Here is a 22,834-nt window from a genome sequence, read left to right as displayed (position 1 = left end):
AATAACTTCATTTAAGCAGTAGCATTAATTTATAGTATGAGCTAGGAAAGTAGTTTTGCAGGGTTCCATGGAACCCATATGTATGCATCTTGAAAGTAAGTGTGATCAAAATGGGTATGTTTTTAAAAATTTGTTTTTGTATTGGTAATAAAGTGTTTTCATTCCATCCCTCCTTACATGAGTACTGGGGAATCTGGACTTTAAAAGCATTCAGAAGAGTTCCAGAGGCTAAAGGAAGTAGAAAATACAGGTTTAAAGGCTTGTGTAATATAGAAGTGATGCTGTTGCTCACAATGAAGAAAATGATGGTAAAGGCTTGTACATCTGTGTATCAGAATATTTAATGATGACAGTTGCAACAGATAATTGAAGAAATACAATGCATTATATTCATTTTTCTTTTTTTTGAGATGGAGTTTCATTCTTGTTGCCCAGGCTGGAGTCCAATGGTGCGATCTTGGCTCACTGCAACCTCCGCCTCCTGGGTTCAAGTGATTCTCCTGCCTCAGACTCCTGAGTAGCTGGGATTACAGGCATGTGCCACCGCACCTGGCTAATTTTGTATTTTTAATAGAGACCAGGTTTCTCCACATTGTTCAGACTGGTCTCGAGCTCCCGACCTCAAGTGATCTGCCCACCTTGGCCTCCCAAAGTGTTGGGATTACAGGCGTGAGCCACTGTGCCCAGCCTTAAATCTTTTGCTCTTGAAAATAAAGATATTTTGTTATTTTTACTCAGTATTCTGAGGATTTCCCAGTATTGAGGAAGGCACTGAGGAATTATTAAAAAGTTATTGAACTGACCATCACGTTTCAGAGAATTAAAAAAAAAACATATTAGTCACATGAATAATCTTACACAGTTGTGCTTATGACCTTGAAGATATGAAGCTGAGATTGAATGGTGCAGATGGTAAAGCAAAACAGTGACAAAATAGGTTATACTTCAGACTAGAGGCAAGATATAGTTTATTGACAGCAGTGGATCCTGTATTTTATTATACTGTATTCCTGAATAGGTTGAAACTATTTTTTTTTTTTTTTGAGATGGAGTCTTGCTCTGTTGCCCAGGCTGGAGTGCAGTGGGGTGATCTCGGCTCACTGCAACCTCTGCCTCCCAGGTTCAAGTGATTCTCCTGCCTCAGCCTCCCAAGTAGCTGGGATTATAGGTGCCCACCACCACGCCTGGCTAATTTTTGTATTTTCAGTAAAGACAGGGTTTCACCATGTTGGCCAGGCTGGTCTCGAACTGCTGACCTTATGTGATCTGCCTGCATCGGCCTCCCAAAGTGCTGGGATTACAGGTGTGAGCCACTGCACCTGGCCAAAACTAAATTCTTAACAGCAATATTATATAAATTTTTGAAAACTTTGATAATAAGATCCCTTCAAAGCCTTGTTTTCTGCTGATGAAATAGTTCATAGGCTGTAATGTGAGTTTTAATTTACTTAATGTGGTTTATTAACATTTTATACTCTGAAATTACATGATTTTTAGTTTTTAACTTAAAAGATTTTGATGATGGGTGCCCCATAAAATTTGTCAGTCTTATTTCTTTGAAGACTTTTGAGTTATTAACGTTAGCCCAAGCTTGCCATATTTTGGTGAAAATTGAAAGAAAACGCCACCAAACTTCTTAATATTTTTCAAACATTTTTGAAGTTTCTTGATAAGCAGTTATCAGATGGACTGAAGATATCAAATAGAGATGAGATATTGAAAATTCAGGCTTCTCATTTTTTTGTTCAAAGACAGAAGTTATAATATTCAGAAAATCCAGTTATAGACATTTATATGTAGAAGAGAAGTATTTGCCTTGCCAGTAAGAGAAATGCATGCTTTAATTTTTTATTGCTTTGTAATTGATCCTCTCCTCTATTCTTGAACACTTTTCTTATTTTTGTACGCCCTATAAATGAATGATGGTTTTGAACTTTTTTACATCAGTAATAAAAATGAAATTTGATTGGTTAGTAATAAAGAAGGTTCTTTTCATAAAAACAATCATTTTGTCATGACAATTCTCATTAACTGTAACTGTGTTGGCAAAATAGAAACCATAAAATGCATCTCACTGTTTTTATACACTTAGCTATGTTTTTTTGCTGATCATATATTTTATCTCTAAGAACTTGTATAAGCCAAAGAATTTCTTCATAACTTAATCTATATGGAAAAAAATAGACTTTTGATGTGTATATTTATTCCAGTGGATACAGTATCTTTGAGTATTACAATGGTATGTACCCCCACATGTCATATTTTATTACCTGGTCAATTTAGAGCAGTAATCAGAACTTTATATGAATAAATGTGTCATTTGTATAACATGAAGAGGCCATTATTATTCCAGTGTTTATTGCTGTAAAGTAATATTGGCAGCTCACTCTTCAGTGATCTAGCCTTCTTTGACCTCCATTTCTTTTGATTGTTAGCTTTTATGTTATAGAAAAATGTTTTGGCATTATGAATTATAAGTAATGTTTCTTTCTTATTTTATAAATTAAAAAAAGATTGTCTTTATAAGAAATAACATAAAAATAAAAGTTACTATCTAGTTTTTCGTTAGATGCTATCATTGTTATTTTTACTATTGTTATTTTTACTATTACTGTTATCAATTTAAGATTCTAAGTTGGCTAGTCCAGGAGAACTAGTTACATAATGTTAACTATTTAAGTGATAATTGACATTTGTTCTTACATTGAGATTGTGAATTATTTTTGATGTATTTTCTCCCTAAACAGTTTTCTCCTTTTTGCCATCTACTTGCACTGATTTTCTCATACTAGCATTTGGTGGCTGTTTGGAGAATATAAGATAATATTAAAATAAATATTTAGAAAAGGTACTAATGTGTGAGAAATTACAGAGTGCAGATTAAAGACAAATATAAACTATGCTTTCATTATTTACTGTTTTAGATTATCTTTGTATCATAGGTAAATGACTATTGGTCTGACTTTTATGAAAAGATATAGTTAGATTTGATTTTAGCTTGAGTTGTTTCTCTCTTGGATTCTCTTTTGTTTCTTCAATCTGTGAATAATGTAGCAACTGCCATTCAGGTCAGTTTTTAAAGATGATATAAGTCATTCTAGTCATTGGGTACCAAATCCGGGGGACTAGAGGCCAGGGAGTCAGGGTGATGTGGTCAGCAAATTGGAGATATAGTGAGATTTCAGGAAGGCAAAGATTCAAGATATTGGATTAATAAAGTGAAACTGACTGGAGGGAAAGTGCAAGTGTCAAACTCTATGTCTGAAGCAGTAAAGTGGAATTTATAAACATGATATGGTCAGGAGTCAGCTTGGTAACTGATTTAGATAAACAGGGAATTCTGAGGCTTCAGACGAGTCAACATTTTGTGTGATTAATAGTAACTATCAAAAGTCTTAACTCTCAAGTTACTTTTGCAGTGTAACAAACCACCCTAAATTTAGAGGTGTAAAACAGCCACTTTCTTATGTTCATGGATCCTGTGGGTCAGTAATCCAGACAGGGCACATGTTGTGAGTGGCACAAGGTGAGACATAACCATATCCACACACATTTGTGTCTCTCCACAGGGTCAGACTTTTATTGGTGCTTATTCATCATAAAAGCAATAAGCAACATCGAGTTCCTTAAGGAGGCAATTCTCCTTAGTACTACCTGTTCACTCAGTAGTCAGAGCTGTGCCACATAGACTAAGCCAATCCACAAGTCAGTCAATGTTGCAAACTGCACGTATAAATGTTATCGATTAAAATTTCCACATCAAACAGTAACATTTAACATCAAGAGAAAAGGGGACAGGAAAAGAGATAATGAACCAGTCAAAGGAGAGCGTCGTGGACAAGGATAGTGTCCTGGGCTGATCCAGACAGTTGTCAGTGTCTTGCAAGGAAGAGTTCTTGATTTGGGCAGAGCATTTGGCAGCAAATGCTGGGTGCTGATCATGAGTGACTGCCAGGCAGTGTCTATTAAGATGGTCATCTTGAGTTGGTGGAGTTCTGCTCTTTTTATAGCCGTCACATCTTCTGGTGAGGACTGATAGTAAAAAGTGTGTCTGGTTATGTCTTTTATCTGGTTGGTACGTGTAGTCTCTGTCGATTAGATGAACATGTGGTCCCTGTTGGCATGATGCCTTTTTAAATGTAAGGTGGGCTCTTTTTCTAAGACAGGGTTACTTATGTATAGGGTGCTGTATACAGCACAGGAAAGATGGTTTGTCTCTTACTCATGATGTCTGGGTCTTAAGCTGAAAAGACTCAAAGGCTGGGAATGATCCAGTGGTTGAGGGTTGGAAACATCTGGAAGCATCTTCACTTACATATCTGACAATTGATTCTGGCTAGGACTTTAGCTGGGGTTGTTCTCTGGAATACTTACGTGTGGCTTCTTCATGTGGCTTGGCTTCCTCACAGCTTGGTGGCCTGAGGGTAGTCAGACTTCTTAGGTAGTGACTCAGTACACCACATACAAGTGCCTGAGCTAGCAAGATAGAAGTTGCATCACCTTTTATAACCTACTCTCAATTGTCCTACAGCATCACTTCCACAATATTCTGTGGGTCACAGTGGAGCTACAGGCCGGCCCAGATTCAAGGGAAGGGGAATTGTAGGGCAGGAATTACTGTTGCGGATGTATTTAAGACATACTTTGCCACAGTAACCAAGGTGGTACTGCCTGTTTTCCTTAGATCTGGGAACTGACAAGGCACACTCATGACTGAATAGAGGTTCTAAAGAAGGATGGGGATAGATGGGGAGTTGGGGGTGAGTAGAGTAGTGTGGGTGGTTTTGTACATTGTAATTAGTTATCTGTGGAACTCTCTAAAGCTAGTGATGCCTGCTCGAACATGCATGCATATACAAATACTCCTTTATTTTCACCAAAGGCCTATCATATGGAAAGATTGAGGATGGAGATAAGACAAGTATAGTTTTCAAATACTCTGTAGATCATTTGTCTGTGTGTCTTTGGTTAGGAACCACTGAATGATTCGGAGAGAAAGTGAACTCTTGAGTTTACACTGTTGAATTTGGTACCCATTGTTGAGATGTTATCCTTCCTTAAATTGGTTCAATGACATTATTTTTAGAGTTATAGCAGTTTTTTTTTTTTGCTGTCAGATATCTTTCAGGCTTTAGATAGCAAAAGACCTGCTTGTATTTTCTGCAGAATATGTTTGTGGAGTACCTAATTTGTGCTAGGTGCTCTGCCAGGTGCTGGGGGTACAAAAATAAGTAACAATTCATGCCTTTCATGAGCTTATATTCTTTTGCAGAAATAGATCATTTTAATATGAAGAGCTATATCTATAGTAGAAATCTGCACAGAGGTATCTAGTTTAGTAAGCCTTTGCTGAACATTTTGCCTCCCTTTCCTCAAACTGCGTTAGGGGTGTTAGGTTTTTGGTAAATATCTAAACTCGTCTCCATGCCCCCTACCTTCTATCTGGCATGCTTTGGATTATTTTTTTGGATCTAATTCAGATTTCGTCTCCTTTTGTGAATTCTTTCCTGTTCTCCTCAGGCAGATTTAGTTATTTCTTCATGAATATTTCTATAGGGCTTTATACACACTTTTGTTCTAATGTGTATATTAAGAATTATTGATTGAAAATATACTGTGAGCTAGAGACTTTATAGGGTACTTACATAGTTTATCTACTTTTTTTTTTTTTTTGAGATGGAGTCTTGCTCTGTTGCCCAGGCTAGAGTGCAGTCGCACGATCTCAGCTCACTGCAGCCTCCATCTCCCGGGTTCAAGCGATTCTCCTGCCTCAGCCTCCTGAGTAGCTGGGATTATAGGTGTGCACCACCACACCTGGCTAATTTTTGTATTTTTAGTAGAGACGAGGTTTCACCATGTAGGTCAGGCTGGTCTCGAACTGCTGACCTTGTGATCTGCCCACTTTGGCCTCCCAAAGTGCTGGGATTACAGGCGTGAGCCATCACGCCTGGCCAGTCTAGTTTTATTCTTCCAATAACCTAACAAGATAATTAGTATTTCCCTCTTTTACAGTGAGGTCATTGAGACAAGAATAGGTTAACCAGTTTGGCCAAGATAACTCACACAATAAGTTGTAGAATTGGGAGGGGAAGCCAGGTATGTGTGACTGAAATGTATGTTTTTTCCCTACACCACCTGTATTTGCTTAATGTATTTTAGATGGTTATGTGTACCTTAGTCACTCCTAATCCCACCTCCCTCTTTGTTCTTCACCTGCTCAACAAAATTAGATCCTAGAGGGCAATGACAGTTTTATATTCATCTTTGTCTTTGTATTATAGTTGTGGGTACATTTTGGATGTTTATCACCTATTTGTTCATTTAAATGCCTTTAATATTTTTTAGGGGGAATCCTCTGAAAATTTTCTACTGTGTTCTCATATTCATAAGGAAATTCTTGACCCTTATCTCATTTCCTGTTTCCTTCTTCTTGGAGAATCTTGCAGTTTTGTCAGCATTTCAGGTGGTATAATAATAAGTCAGGTTCTCTGTGGGGGATAATTTGTTCTATAACTAGCTGGGAGGAGTGAAGGAAGAGGAATAGAGTTTTTTGGTTAGCTAGCTTGATATGAGATAGCAAAGTATATGTACAGTACCTGGAACTATAATCACATGGTAGATACTTAAAAAAAATAAAAATAGGTGCTGTCATTACAGTGATTGTATTTGGTTTAGATGGGAAGAACTACTTAGTTTGAAGGATATTTGTTTTCTATCTCTAGAGTTTGAGAACCATTAAACTATTGCACTGTGCAAGTTAATGTTGTTGAGGTCTGACAGTTGTGTGGGGCTGTTTTTGTATCTGTTTTTTGGCCAGATGGATTAGACTTTTACTCTTAACCAGCTGTTTTTCTATAGTTCTGCTGTTGATCTCATATTCATTTTTAGTTCTGAGAAAAGCTCGTAGTATCAGTGCTTCTTTTTTTTTAAATTTCAGATTACCATTTTGAAAATGAAAATTAAAAGTTTGAGTAACTACTACAAGATTCTTCTCTGTTAATTTATCATAATCATATGTAGTTGGCCTGCTTTTTATTGGAAATTAATGAAAAATAATGGATTTTTTTACTTTTTTTTTTTCTTTCCTTTTTGTGATGGGGTCTTGTTATGTTGCCCAGGCGTGTCTCAGACTTCTGGGCTCAAGGGATCCTTCTGCTTCAGCCTCCCAAGTAGCTGGGACTACAGGTGCACACCATCATGTCCAGCTATGATGGATTATTTTTATAATGGATCAAAGTCTAAACGTAACCGTTTGAGAACATGACACATACATACTTATTAAGAATGGAAAGTTTTAAATTTGACTTGTATGTATTTACTTTACCCTGAGTTATTGGGTTGTTGGTGCTGTGAATTTGTTTTCTTGACCCTTGTTAACCTATAGAAGTTTGTCAGGTTTACGAAATTGGTCCTCGAATACCATTTTGAAATTGATCTCTAGTTACAAATAGATAGATATCACAACTGATATTCATAATTACCAACTTATTTTTACTTTCCTCATCGAATACTTCTAATGGAAAAACTATCATGTTACCACTTTGCAAAATAATTGTGACCTGAGTTCATTAATCTTAAAGGCTTATTCTTTAACATTTTAAAATAGCAACATGTTACTAAGGCATGTTTTAAAACATGGCTTTAAGCCATAGCCACAGTGTTTAAGGAGAAAAAGATGGTCAAAAATCTTCTTGAAAAAAATTCATCTACACACATCCTTACTACCATTTTCTCTGAGCTAAATGAATGAAAGAGATAAAAAGAACATAATCTTATCTCAAGTGCCGTCTGTGTCTCTAGGATGGTCTTTGTTGTGGTGTTCACAGACCATCTGCATCAGATTTACCAGGAGTGCTTGTTAAAGGTGCAGATTTTTGGTCCTCATCTCTACAGTATCAGAACTTCTGAGTTGAGGAAATACATAACTTTATCAAGTTCCTCAAGTGTACAGGAAGAGTTGAGAACTACTGTTGTAAGATAATTGTAATTCCTTTAATTCTAATAATTATTACCCAAGAATGTTTATTTGTGAGCTCTGCAGGAGGTTAGCTAATTTCGTTGTGTGTTCACTGACTGTAGAGCCACACTACTTGGGTTCAAATCCTGGCTGCTGTCACTTACTAGCATTATGACTTTGGACAAATTACTTATGCTTGTGCCTCAGTTTTCTTACTGTAAAATTGGGAAAATAGTAATGATAGTGTCTACCTCATAAAGTTGTGGAACGTTTATGTCAGGCACTTACATGTACAGTAAGTACAATAAGTCTTCTAAGATTTTCTGTTCAGCTTTCTTGAGATATAATTTACATACCCTTTTAGATTTATAATTCAATGATTTTTAGTATATTTACATAATTGTGTGACTATTACCACAATCTTTTTTTTTTTTTTTTTTTTTTTTTTTAGTTTTCCACTCATCTCTGCAGTTACCACAGTCTAACAGTAGCTTTCCATCACCTCCAAAAGAAACTCCTTGCCCATTTACAGCCACTCCTCATTCCCACCACCAGCCTGAGCCAACCACTGGTCTGACTCAGGTCTGTTTCTGTAGATTTGCCTCGTCTGGACATGTCATATAAATGGAATCATATGTTTTCTTTTGTGTCTGGCTTTTTTTAAATTGAGCATAATGCTTTTTGAGGTTCATCCATGTATTCATGTTGTAGCATGTATCAGTACTTACTTGGTTATTTCTTATCGCCAAATAGTATTCCATCATATGGATATACTGCATTTTGTCTGTCCATTCACCAGTTAATGAACATTTGGGTTGCTTTCCTTTTTGACTGTTGTGAATAATGCTGCTCTGAACATTTGTATATAAGTCTTTATGTGGATATTTATTTTTATTTCCCCTGGGTGAATACATAGGAGTGGAATTGTTGGGTCATATGGTAAAATTCTGCGTTTAATATTTTGAGAAATTGCCAAAGTTTTCATGGTCCCATCAGCAACGTGTGAGAATTTTTGATTTCTCCATATTTGCTAAACATTTGTTATTGTCTGTCTTGTTGATTATGACCTTCTTATTGGGTGTGAAGTGGCATCTCATGGCGGTTTTGATTTGCATTTCTCTAATGACTAAAGATGCTGAGTATCTTTTCATGTTTTTTTTGGCCATTTGTACATCTCCTTTGGAAAAATGGCTATTCACATTCCTTGCTTAATTTTAAAAATTGGGTTATGTTGTCTTTTTATTATAGGGTTGTAAGAATTTCTTACATATTTTGGATATATGTTGTATGAGTTTTACAGAATCTTAATTGCTATCGTTATCATAATCATCATCTGCCTAAACAGAAGTCTGGTTTGTATTTGACCGGGAGATAGATTCTAGTTATTCTGTAGTTTTATTTGGGCTCCAACGTTGGTTGTGAGAGGGAAGTTCTGCTTTCATTTTTCTGTGTTTTCTATCTTTGTTGCTTTCCATCTTGTGCTTCTAGAATGGCAGGGTATTAAGACCCATCTGCCTTGGGTATTCTACTGTCCTCGTTCATTCATTATTACTCACTCCGAGTCTTTTTTTTTTTTTTTTCCGGAGATGGAGTTTCGCTCTGGTTGCCCAGGCTGGAGTGCAGTGGCACAATCTCAGCTCACTGCAACCTCTGTCTCCCAGGTTCAAGCGATTCTTCTGCCTCAGCCTCCCAAGTAGCTGGGATTACAGGTATGCGCCACCACGCCCGGGTAATTTTGTATTTTTGGTAGGGATGAGGTTTCACCATGTTGGCCAGGCTGGTCTCGAACTCCTGACCTCAGGTGATCCACCCACCTCAGCCTCCCAAAGTGCTGGGATTACAGGCGTGAGCCAGTGTGCCTGGCCCACTCTGGGTCATTTTAATCTTTTGCTTACTACCTTGTTCCAAATGAATGGGTTGCTGGAGATAGTTGTTTGTGGAATATTATTTGAGTTATTTGCTATAGTTCAGTACATTGGAATTCATTTGGTGTTTTGGAGGTTATACACTGTTGTGTATGTTTTTTTTCTTGGTTTTTGTATAATGTGTAGCCCAAACAGAATTAAGCCTTGTTATATGTATACCAGATAATATTGTCATAATGCGGTAGACTTCAGTATTTTTTAGTGTTTTTAACTTCAGACGTTGTAAAGGTACACATAAGGAGATAGGCCACATGATACCTTTAAAATAGAAGTGCCTTATGGGCAGTTACTTGGTTTTCTTTATAATTGTGCCTTTAGCTCTTAGAATGGTGCCTGACACTTTATATGCATTCAGTAGATTTATTGGATGAATGATAAAACTGATTTGTAGCTGTGGCTAAATTTACTTTCTGAAATAAGATATATGTATAATTTACTATACATATGTATATACACTGAGTATCCCCAATTTGAAAGTCCAAAATCTGAAAATGCTCCAAAATCCAAAATTTTTTGAGTGCCAACATGATGCTGAAAGGAAATGCTCATTGAAGCGTTTTGGATTTTTGATTTTGGGGTTAGGGTTGCTTAACTGGTAAGTATATAATGCAAATATTCCAAAATATGAGAAATGTCAAAAATTTGAAACACTTCTGGTGTCGGGAATTTTGGATAAGGGATACTCAACCTGTGTGTAACAAGCAATAATGGATATACAATAGACTCTTATGTCAGTCAACGAGTTTCTTTTTCCTAAAAACTTATGATGATATGTAGCCAAAGGAATAGTTCTGGTCTGAATCTTCTCCTAGAAGAGTCTTCTAGAATCTAGGACTACTTTTGTTTTTGTGTCTAATACTTCTCTATTTTGTCCTAGACTATTTGCTTTCTCCTTCAGATTTTCTATTTTAATTGAAGGTAGTCTATATCTTTGTATCTACACTTGCTTGCAAATGTGTTTTTTAAGTAGCCTCACCACTGTGCTACACAATACTGCCTGCTTTTTTTTTTTTAAACGTTTATGGAAATGACAGTGTGACGCTGCACTTCCCTGTTCTCCAACACAAGCCATTTTATGACATAAACACTGATCTCTGACTATTGAGGTAATGGGAAAATGGTTTTAAACACCTTTTGTGGGAAGAGTCACTTCTGCTTACGCATCCTGTATCATAACATTAGACATTCCCTATGAAACACTAGCTAAGGGACATTACTATTTAATAATTTCATGACCATCATTATATAGTGTTATTTTTGACTTGCGCTATAGTTTGCAGGTTGAATTGCTTTTGAATTTAATATATAGCCCTTAAAATTTCAGTTTTGATAAAGTCCCATATCATCATATTTTAAGTCTAAACATCTTAAAAATCTATTTTAAATGAAACCTTCATATATTACCTAAAACTTGATGGGTTTTGAGCATGGTGTCTATGTTGATATCACTGATATCATAATACTTATGTCTAATTAACAAATTTCCTTCCTTTCTCTGTGTGTCTTGCAGTAATTTCTTCATGTTTAAGAGCTGCTGAATGCTCTTTGAACATTTTGTTGTATTAGCAGTATTTGCATTTACAACTTTGGCAGGAAGCCATCCAAATTTGGAGACAGGCTACACATGTTTCTTGCTCCTTTTATATAACACTGTCTAAATAATCTTGCTGTGCTGAAGAGATGACATCTATGAGCTTTTGGAATCTAGTTGCCTAAGGATAAACTGAGTTTGACTTCATTAGTGCACAAATGATAGGTTTGTGTAGAGTTATTACCGCATTAATCAATTTGATGGATTGGAAATATGACAGAACTGAAGCAGCATGTAATATTAGTGCCTATTATTCTACAAATTATGTCTTCACCTACATTCATATGGCAGAGGAGTCGTGTTGTACATCAAGAATGCAGAACTTAAAGAAACAAACAACAGAGGGCATCTCTTTTCATGGCCCTTCTCTTAATCCTCTTATATTAGATCATTGAGAGATGGACTTCAGAATTAGACTAATTTTTTTTAGGTCATAGCACTTTCATACTTTGAAATACCTTGATTTGAATGGAATAAATAGATATATCATCCTAACCTAATATTTAAGAGAATACTACAAGTAATATATAAAGTCTTTAAGAGACTTATGGGTATACATATGTGAATTTATTGGTTAGCAGTCATTTCATTAAAAATGATAATGGATTAGTAAAGAATATTGTTTTTGTTATATTGTATTGGTTGATAAAGCTTAAAAATAGGTAACTTAAAGATAATTAAAATGAATGAGAAGCAAATACTTATTTTTTTGGGTTGCTGGTGTTGCTTTATCATGTGTGCATTTCTAACATTTATGCATTATTTATTTTATGGCTTTCAAAAGTTCAAGAATATGTGCCACTTCTTTTTGATTTTACTTTGTTCTCCAACGTAAATACTTATGAGTTTCTTTAAGAAATACTCATTTGCATAAAAAAACTCCCACTAAAGCCTGAAACCTTAAGCAGCATCTCGTTTGCTCCTGGTAAAGAAGACACTAAATATAGAATAATCAGGGCCTGGGCAAAATTGGGAAAAGGGAAGTAGGTAAAGAACTAACTGGACTTTTAATAACTAATTGGATATGCAGTTAGTTATGAGGTGCTCTGATATTTGCTTTATTTCTAGGTATTCTTTTTATCTGCAATATAGGGATATATTTCTTCTTTATAAAAATGATAAAAACTTAATGCATCTTTTGTTAGAGAATACTATTAAAATAGTAATTCTAATTTTAAAGAGTGCATTAATGTAGGTCACTAGGAGTACCTTAGAGTAAGTTATTGCTTTAGCATCAAAGTGGTACAGGAATTTCTTTATCATGAAATAATTAATTTCTAAAAGGTGGGTAATTTAATTTAGAACCCTTATAATGAAGATATTAGCTTAAATGATGCCCATATAATCATTTGGCTAATCTTGGTTAATTTAAATTTCATATTTTGGCATGTATTATTGTAGATGTCATCTTCAGTTTGGAGCAATTGAGAAGCCAAGTTTTTTTTTTATTTTTATTTTTATTTTTTTTAATTATACTTCAGGGTTTTAGGGTACATGTGCACAATGTGCAGGTTTGTTACATATGTATCCATGTGCCATGTTGATTTCCTGCACCCATTAACTCGTCATTTAGCATTAGATGTATCCCCTAATGCTGTCCCTCCCCCCTCCCCCTACCCCACAACAGTCCCTGGAGTGTGATGTTCCCCTTCCTGTGTCCATGAGTTCTCATTGTTCAATTCCCACCTATGAGTGAGAACATGCGGTGTTTGGTTTTTTGTCCTTGCGATAGTTTACTGAGAATGATGTTTTGCAGTTTCATCCATGTCCCTACAAAGGACACGAACTCACCATTTTTTATGGCTGCATAGTATTCCACGGTGTATATGTGCCACATTTTCTTAATCCAGTCTATCGTTGTTGGACATTTGGGTTGGTTCCAACTCTTTACTATTGTGAATAGTGCCGCAATAAACATACGTGTGCATGTGTCTTTATAGCAGCATGATTTATAGTCCTTTGGGTATATACCCAGTAATGGGATGGGTGGGTCAAATGGTATTTCTAGTTCGAGATCCCTGAGGAATCGCCACACTGACTTCCACAATGGTTGAACTAGTTTACAGTCCCACCAACAGTGTAAAAGTGTTCCTATTTCTCCACATCCTCTCCAGCACCTGTTGTTTCCTGCTTTTTTAATGATGGCCATTCTAACTGGTGTGAGATGGTATCTCACTGTGGTTTTGATTTGCATTTCTCTGATGGCCAGTGATGATGAGCATTTCTTCATATGTTTTTTGGCTGCATAAATGTCTTCTTTTGAGAAGCGTCTGTTCATGTCCTATGCCCACTTTTTGATGGGGTTGTTTGTTTTTTTCTTGTAAATTTGTTTGAGTTCATTGTAGATTCTGGATATTAGCCCTTTGTCAGATGAGTAGGTTGCAAAAATTTTCTCCCATTCTGTAGGTTGCCTGTTCACTCTGATGATAGTTTCTTTTGCTGTGCAGAAGCTCTTTAGTTTAATGAGATCCCATTTGTCGATTTTGGCTTTTGTTGCCATTGCTTTTGGTGTTTTAGACATGACGTCCTTGCCCACGCCTATGTCCTGAATGGTATTGCCTAGGTTTTCTTGTAGGATTTTAATGGTTTTAGGTCTAACATATAAGTCTTTAATCCATCTTGAATTAATTTTTGTATAAGGTGTAAGGAAGGGATCCAGTTGCAGCTTTCTACATATGGCTAGCCAGTTTTCCCAGCACCATTTATTAAATAGGGAATCCTTTCCCCATTTCTTGTTTTTGTCAGGTTTGTCAAAGATCAGATAGTTGTAGATATGCGACATCATTTCTGAGGGCTCTGTTCTGTTCCATTGATCTATGTCTCTGTTGTGGTACCAGTACCATGCTGTTTTGGTTACTGTAGCCTTGTAGTATAGTTTAAAGTCAGGTAGCGTGATGCCTCCAGCTTTGTTCTTTTGGCTTAGGATTGACTTGGCGATGCGGGCTCTTTTTTGGTTCCATATGAACTTTAAAGTAGTTTTTTCCAATTCTGTGAAGAAAGTCATTGGTAGCTTGATGGGGATGGCATTGAATCTATAAATTACCTTGGGCAGTATGGCCATTTTCACGATATTGATTCTTCCAACCCATGAGCATGGAATGTTCTTCCATTTGTTTGTATCCTCTTTGATTTCATTGAGCAGTGGTTTGTAGTTCTCCTTGAAGAGGTCCTTCACATCCCTTGTAAATTGGATTCCTAGGTATTTTATTCTCTTTGAAGCAATTGTGAATGGGAGTTCACTCATGATTTGGCTCTCTGTTTGTCTGTGATTGGTGTACAAGAATGCTTGTGATTTTTGTACATTAATTTTGTATCCTGAGACTTTGCTGAAGTTGCTAATCAGCTTAAGGAGATTTGGGGCTGAGACAATGGGGTTTTCTAGATATACAATCATGTCATCTGCAAACAGGGACAATTTGACTTCCTCTTTTCCTAATTGAATACCCTTTATTTCCTTCTCCTGCCTGATTGCTCTGGCCAGAACTTCCAGCACTATGTTGAATAGCAGCGGTGAGAGAGGGCATCCCTGTCTTGTGCCAGTTTTCAGAGGGAATGAGAGAAGCCAAGTTTTTAATTAATAACCTTGGGACCACAAGAAATTTTCACATTCTAGGAACTTACCTCCTAGAAAGAGAAATAAGATATTGACATAACAATATGATAGAGTAGAAAATGATTTATAAGAAAAATGCAGACTGCTATGGACAGTATAAAAAAGGAGAAATTAGATTTGCTTAGTCCTAAAAGCCTTTTTGATGGATGTGGCATTTAAACTTGGTTGAGAAAGGTATAGGATTTGGGTATATGGTAGTGAAGGAGTATTCTGAACTTAAGGGGAACAATTTGAGCAAAGTCACAAAGATGAGAAAGTATGAAGTTTGTGGGGGAAATTTGAAGTACTCTGGTTGATACAAGGGTCATGTTAGGGAGGTAGCAGGCAGGGATCCCCATTCTCCTCACTAATTCATGTGTGTAACCCCTGCAAGCTTTCTCCTTGGTCAAAAAGGATGATTTTACCAGAAGAGAGCAAGACTCTTCCTTGCTGCAGAGTACATGAATGACTGGGTTTCCTGCAAAAACTTCGAATAAGTAGTTATTTAATTAGAATGGTGTTCTCCAATGTGGGATGAGATGTATTTAGGAGCAAGGGGTGACTACTGACTTTGTCTGACCTTGGGGAAGAGAAGAGTAGAGAAGAAGTTGTCCTTTTGGATTTTGTCTTTTCCCAAACCAAGAGATCAGCTTTTTATAAGGTGTGGATAATAATTTTCATGATTCATAGATTTACATATGAAGACAGTTAGAGAGCTCATTTCCTAGAATGACACCTACATGGTTGATTTGTAGATTCATTGCCCAGTTTAGGATTTCAACTTTGGGCACTCCTAGGGAATAACTAGTTTTTTTTTTTTCCTCTCATGTCATGCTTTACATGTAATATGTGTGCAAGACAATCCTTTGAAATACAGGAAGAAAAACATGTAAATTAACTATGTATTTCTTATCTTTGCACTAACCCTAAAACTGGAAATCTCTTTCTATACAATGTTTTATGTTAAATATATAGTTTACATCAGATGTTACTGCTGTATCACTCCTCAGTTCAACTTGTCTGACAGACAAACTCACTGTTCCCATTTCCATTTCCTATGACTCTAACCCAAGAATCACCATTTATGAAAATCTCATGTCCTTATCAATAAAAATTTGAGCATGCAGGCCTGAGTTTAGAAATCATAAAGTTGTTAATTGCTGAGCCGATATATCATGCACATTATAAAACATACACTACAAAAGAAAGTAGAGTTAAAAAAGATAAAATTCAAATTCCAGGAATTTTAGGCAGCTATTTAATATTTTTTTGAGTTGTGTTGTTGGTTGTAGTGTTGAAGTTGTTTGAGTAAGGTTTATTTTATTTTTTATGTTTTGCCATGAATTTTTCTTATCTTCCCTGCTACATTCTTAGCCTGTATAGTACAGAGTAATAACAACAATGATGATAGTGCTAATAATGAAAACAAATGTTTATTCAGCCAACATTTACTACCTGCTATGTGCTAGGTTCTAGGGATGAAGTGGTAAGCAAAAATCAGACATGAATTCTGGATTGATGGTGTGTACTTTCTCATGGAGAAGATAATCAAATACTTAAATGTAAAAATACAGACAGGGGAGTGCATGCTGTAAGAGCTTGTAAAAGGAGTGTTTGAACTATTCAAGGATGTCAGTGAAAACTTCCCTGAGGATAGGACTGGCTACATAATTTTTAAGGCCCAGTGCAACATGAAAATGTTCAAATATTATTCACTTTCAGGACTGAGACAGCAGAACATTAAACCAAGCAGGGGGTCCTTCCAAGTGCAGGCCTTATGCAACTGCACAGGTTACACGCTCATGAACCTGGCTGTACCTGAGAAAGTGATTTTTGAGCTGAGATGTGACAATACCATAGGAGGATAAAATTGTTCCAGGCAGAAGAAACTGCAGGAGGGGAGAGTGGTGCATTCAGAAACTAGATGAAGGCCAGTGTGGCTGGAGTGTAGAGAGTCAAGGTTGGGGATGTGTGTGTGATGAGGTAGGCTGATAGGGTAACTTGAAAGGCCAAGTAGAGCCCTGCAAGCCATGTTGAGGATTTTGGTCTTTATTCCAAGAACCACACATAACTATTGATGTGTCTTAAGCATAAAATTTACTTATGATGTGGTGAGAATACCAGTAACTTGTACTTTGACAGCATTGGACAACTTTCTTCCTCAGCCTCCATTTCTTACCAACCCCTTTTTTAGAAACTTTCAGTCTCACCTTCTATGTTTATTCTAAGGCTGTCCCTTCCTTTAGGTGTGTTTAAAATGGCACTTCACACCAGGGTGATAGAAACCGAAAATAGGTAGAGTAGGTGAGTCATGACATTTTATTTACTATTGATGTAGTTTGTGGTCTAAAACATTTCAGGTCAACTGAAGAAAAACTAGTAAAATATAAAAATGTTTTATTATTGTTTTAAAATGATTTTTCTTTTAAAATGCCACAGATTTTTAAAATGTGTATGGTCAGCGCCATGATTTTAAATCCTTAATCTCCTCTTTTACACATGCTCAGGAGCAAGGGGTGATTACTGACTTTGACTTTAGGAAAGACAAGTGTAGGGAAGAAGTTGTCTTTTTGGATTTTGTCTTTTACATAATAGGTATTCCCAAACCAACAAATAAGCTTTCCTTCTGTTAGGTGTGGATAATAATTTTCATGATTCATAGATTTACATATGAAGACAGTTATCGAGCTCATTTCCTAGAATGATACCTGCATGATTGATTTGTAGATCCATTACCCAGTTTAGGATTTTCACTTTTGGCACTCCTAGGGAATAATAAACTAGAGTTTTTTTTCTCTCATGTCATGTTTTACATGTAATTTACATACAATTTATCCTAAAAGGTTATTTTTTGAGTAATTTGCTGATGTCAGCTTGTTTTTGTTTCCGTTTATTTAAAAAACTGTTATACAAGTTAATTGGGTTCTTACTGAAATTTTACTTTGTTAAAAGTTGACAGCAAAATATTTTGTTTCATTGCTGTGTTGGTATGTGTGTTGAAATTCAGTAGCCCTTACATATATATGTAATATTGTGTGTAACAGCATACAAAACTATGTGTATGTATTTCATTATTTACTTGATGTTTTCATGGCATTATCTCTAAATATGAGTGTAATTTTGTGTAGCCCAAACCAAACTAAACCTAGTCACATTTGTTATTTATTGTAATAATACTGTGTTTTTCTTTTTATTCTAAAGCATAAGTAAAAGCAAATTAAGGAGTTCCTTTTTCCCATTCCAGGGATTGCTTTAGAACATTTTAAATGATCAGTCTTAAGAAAAAAATGCCCACATGTATAAATTTCTTTTAAAAAATCAGCCAGAATTATATATTAATTTCTTGCTATGTCACAGAGACTAAAGTAGTATAAACACAATTAGAAATATACCAGTTATTATGTAATTATATGAACTCTGTCACTGATACAGTTTGGATGTTTGTTCCCTGCCAATTTCCTATTGAAATTTAATCCCCGTTGTTGGAGTTGGGTCCTGGTGGAGGTGTTTGGGTCATGGGGGTGGATCCCTCATGAATGGCTCAGTGCTATCCTTGATGGTGAGTTCTCTCTCTGTGTTCACACGAGATCTGGTTGTTTAAAAGAGAATGGCATCTCCCCCCCTTCTCTTGCTCCTGCTCTTGCTGTGTGTGACACCTGCTCCCCCTTTGCCTTCTGCCATGATTGTAAGCTTCCTGCAGCTCTCACCAGAAGCAGATGCTGGCACTGTGCTTCTTGTACAGTCTGCAGAACCATGAGCCAAAATAAACTTCTTTTCTGTATAAATTACCCAGTCTCAGGTATTTCTTTACAATAATGCCAATAGCCTAACAGAATCATGTAGGTGATGCACTTAAGTCAGTGATATTTATATTCTCTGAGCTGCTCATGGGTAAGATAGGCAGCTGGTCATTCTTTGTATACTCTACCATTTCTTGTCTACTGCATGATAAACTGCAATTCCTAGCTGCTGGCTATATGGTTTTGTATCAGTCTATTTGCCTTCTCTTTTTAAATCATAAGTTCTATTTGTGATGAAAACACTGGATGTTTTGGTAGAGTTACTTTCTGAGAATTTATTTTCAATAATGATTTCTGAGTTGAAGCAGTGTATGTCTTAGATTGAGTAAAATATTTACCCTTTTCACCTATTTCCAGCTTTAGATTCTTAATAACAGAGCTTTTGGTATTTGTGGAAAGCTTCTTTAGTCTTATTTGCAGTGAAGTAATATGTTGCAAACTTTCTTTTACTTTCATATTTGTCTTTTGGATGAGATCTGGAGAATCCATGGGGGTGATGATGAAATAACTTTTTTTTTTTTTTTGAGACAGAGTCTTGCTCTGTCGCCCAGGCTGGAGTGCAGTGGCGTGATCTTGGCTCACTGCAACCTCTGCCTCCTGGGTTCAAGCAGTTCTCTGCCTCAGCCTCTTGAGTAGCTGGGATTACAGGCACCAGCCACCACGCCTGGCTAATTTTTGTATTTTTAGTGGAGATGGCCATCTTGGCCAGGCTGGTCTTGAACTCCGGAGCTTTTGATCCACCCACCTCGGCCTCCCGAAGTGTTGGGATTACAGGCCTGAGCCACGGCACCTAGCTGATGAATTAACTTTTAGCTGAAATTACTGACCACATAAATTGCTGTTCATATAAGAACTCTATTATGTTACAGAGTAGTGAAGTAGCTTCTGATTTATCAGAGAACACTTTAATCATATTCAGCATATGTTTAACACTAGTGTATGTAAGGTTGGTGCAAAAATAATTGCAGTTTTTGGAATATCATTTGTTGGATTCTTCTTTGTAAAAGCCATAAAACATCAGAATCACCAATTTTAACACAGTAATACAGGTTTAATACAGTTTTTGGGCAAAAACTGTAATACTTTTGCACCAACCTAATACTTCATTGTTTTAAAAATTTGTAATGCATGCCTAGTATGTGCAGAGAATACCTAACCAAGAGTTAAAATTATCACAATTTTAAATTAGAATATCCTGTTACCTTAACATAGATGATAATATTAAGTTGAATAAAACTTTAATTAGCCAGCATGTTTAGGGAATTAAATGGTAGGTTTAATCAAATATCTTCTTTCTTTCTACAGACAATTAGCATCAACTGTGTGCAAAGCGTAGTACAGTGTGGGGTACACAGATGCATATGACACATCTGTGCCTCCAAGGAACTTGATTTCAATATTCTTTGAAATTTTGTGAATTTTATTCCTATGCTTTATTGCTAGTAAGATTAATATAATGCATATAATTGAATCTTTGATGATTTAGAATTTTATAACAAACAAATCTCATTGTATTGTTTTTAGTATAGATGTAAGCAATATAGGTGTGCTGACCATACAGTTTATCCTAAAAGGTTATTTTTTGAGTAATTTGCTGATGTCAGCTTGTTTTTGTTTCCTTTTATTTAAAAAACTGTTGTACAAGTTAATTGGGTTCTTATTGAAATTTTACTTTGTTAGAAGTTGACAGCAAAATATTTTGTTTCATTGCCGTGTTGGTATGTGCATTGAAATTCAGTAGCCCTTACATATGTGTGTAATATTGTGTGTAACAGCATACAAAACTATGTGTAGTTCATTATTTACTTGATGTTTTCATGGCATTATCTCTAAATATGAGTTTAATTTTATGTAGCCCAAACCAAACTAAACCTAAAAGTCACATTTGTTATTTATTGTAATAATACTGTATTTTTCTTTTTATTCTAAAGCATAAGTAAAAGCAAATTAAGGAGTTCCTTTTTCCCATTGCAGGGATTGCTTTAGAACATTTTAAATGATCAGTCTTAAGAAAAAAAATGCTTCACATGTATAAATTTCTTTTAAAAAATCAGCCAGAATTATATATTAAAGTTATTTCTTGCTATGTCACAGAGACTAAAGTAGTATAAACACAATTAGAAATATACCAATTATTATCAAATCTCATATATTTAGTTGCTGAGAGCAAATGTAGTTACATTATTAAAATGGGTGATTCTGATGTTTTACGGCTTTTACCAAGAAGAATCCAACAAGTGGTATCCTGATATCCTGTATATTCTGTCAGTGGAACCATTGCTTCTTATGTGCAGGTGATTAGACAAAATTCAAATCTAGTACTTTTCCCAAAAACTGGGAGGTTGGTAATATTCTCTTTGTAGCTGCAGTCTTCTCTGGATGAGAGATTAAGGGTCAAGTCAAGTTTCATTTCAGGCCTAAAATTATCTTTACTGGCATTATTTCACATTGTAGGTACGTAATACTTCATCATGCAACTTCGCTCTAATTGTGTTTGTGGGGTGGTGTTGGTAGGGTCAAGGCAATGAAATCTTCTGGAATACAACAGGATTCCTCTGTATTTTTAAATGCTGCCAGATTGTGGGGAAAGATGGACAGCTTGATACAGATACATTTGATTATTTCTTATAATGTCTGCTTGAAATTTTACTTTGTTAAAAGTTTACCATAAAATATTAAAAATATTATTTCACTACATTTTTTGTAGTGAATTAAACATCAGTATGTTTTTATACATATGAGTAATATTTAGGATATGTCTGTGTTTGAAAGAAGCTAAAGGAATTGTAGCATATGAGCTATTTTTTTTTTTAATTCTCATTTTGGATTGGGCAAGGTATCTTCCCCATTAAAAAAAATCACAAAACAATAAGCCAAACATGCTTTTAAAACAAGTTATCTAACCTACTTATACAGGTTACCATAGAATCTAAGATAGTGTGATTAGTTGCCGTGTATAAGTCAACCTTAGCAATTGACTTTAAATGCTGTAGGCAAATGTACATGCTTATTAATTTGGTTTGTTATTGATACGTTTTTGCTCTATGTGCCTAATTATCACTGCCTTGTTTCCATAGCTGCAGAACCTTGGCCTGAAAATGCTACATTATATCAGCAATTGAAAGGTAAGTTCTTGTTCACAATTAAAAATGGCTTTGTATCAAACTATATTTGTTGCAGAAAAATCCTCAGTAATACAATTTACTGCAAAGAGAATATAAAATGTAAAGAAGGGATTCCCTTGTATAATTTGTCTAGGAGGTTTTACCTAAACTTGTATCTGCCAGTGTAAACCAACTATTCATGGGCTATAAGGTCTTTAGTTTATTATTGACTCATTATATTGGCTGCTGTAGGCGGTGTAAAATGATGTGGTTGCAGGAGCAGTTGGCACATTTACTGCACCAATAGCTGAGACAGCAGATTTTTGAAGTCCTGTGGTAAAGTGGGCTCTCAGTAAAAAGGAACTGTTAAAATGTATAGGCTAGGATGGTTCAGGCTCCCTTTAGCAGCTCTTCATATATCATCAGATCACATTATGGACCCCATTTGGGGCTTAGCAGCCTGCTACAGTTGTCAGAAGACTGCAAAGTAATGAAGACTAATAGGCAGCAGCCCTAGTCTTCTAAGCATGGAATTTTTATTGCAGTGAACTTGTCATCTTTCTTTTGTGTGACAGACCTAGACACACTGTGCAATATTAACTTCAAGCTGGTTTTATATTATTGTGAATGCTTTTAGTTTTAACTAGAAAGGTTTCAGCAGATTCTACTTAATTTTAATGAAGAGGAGCATTTCTTGAAAACTTGAAAAATGAATTCGATTTTAAGTGAATAATTTTAATTACATTGCTGATAAAATGAGATAAGTGATCAAATAGTTTTAGAGGAAACTGTCCTAGTTTATCATTATTCATGATAATTTAATCAAAATTATAATTATATAGTAACATTGATATAAAACTTTAGA

General features: G+C 35.7%; 1 protein-coding gene across 4 annotated transcripts in view; it reads left to right on the top strand.

Annotated features, from left to right (window-relative positions):
- The window catches only part of MTX2 (metaxin 2), a 71,503-nt gene that overhangs the window by 8,556 nt on the left and 40,113 nt on the right, over window positions 1-22,834 (top strand). For all 4 annotated transcript variants that reach the window (XM_032755307.2, XM_058440892.1, XM_032755309.2 and 1 more), the window contains one exon: window positions 21,943-21,990. In XM_032755307.2, coding sequence (XP_032611198.1) covers window positions 21,943-21,990 — 48 coding nt within the window. The remainder of the gene's footprint in view (window positions 1-21,942; window positions 21,991-22,834) is intronic.

This window comes from Hylobates moloch, unplaced genomic scaffold (assembly GCF_009828535.3).
Source record: "Hylobates moloch isolate HMO894 unplaced genomic scaffold, HMol_V3 SCAFFOLD_1, whole genome shotgun sequence".
Classification (NCBI taxonomy): Eukaryota; Metazoa; Chordata; class Mammalia; order Primates; family Hylobatidae; genus Hylobates; species Hylobates moloch.
Note: the sequence above shows the minus strand (reverse complement) of the source record. Positions and strands in the feature narration are given on the sequence as shown.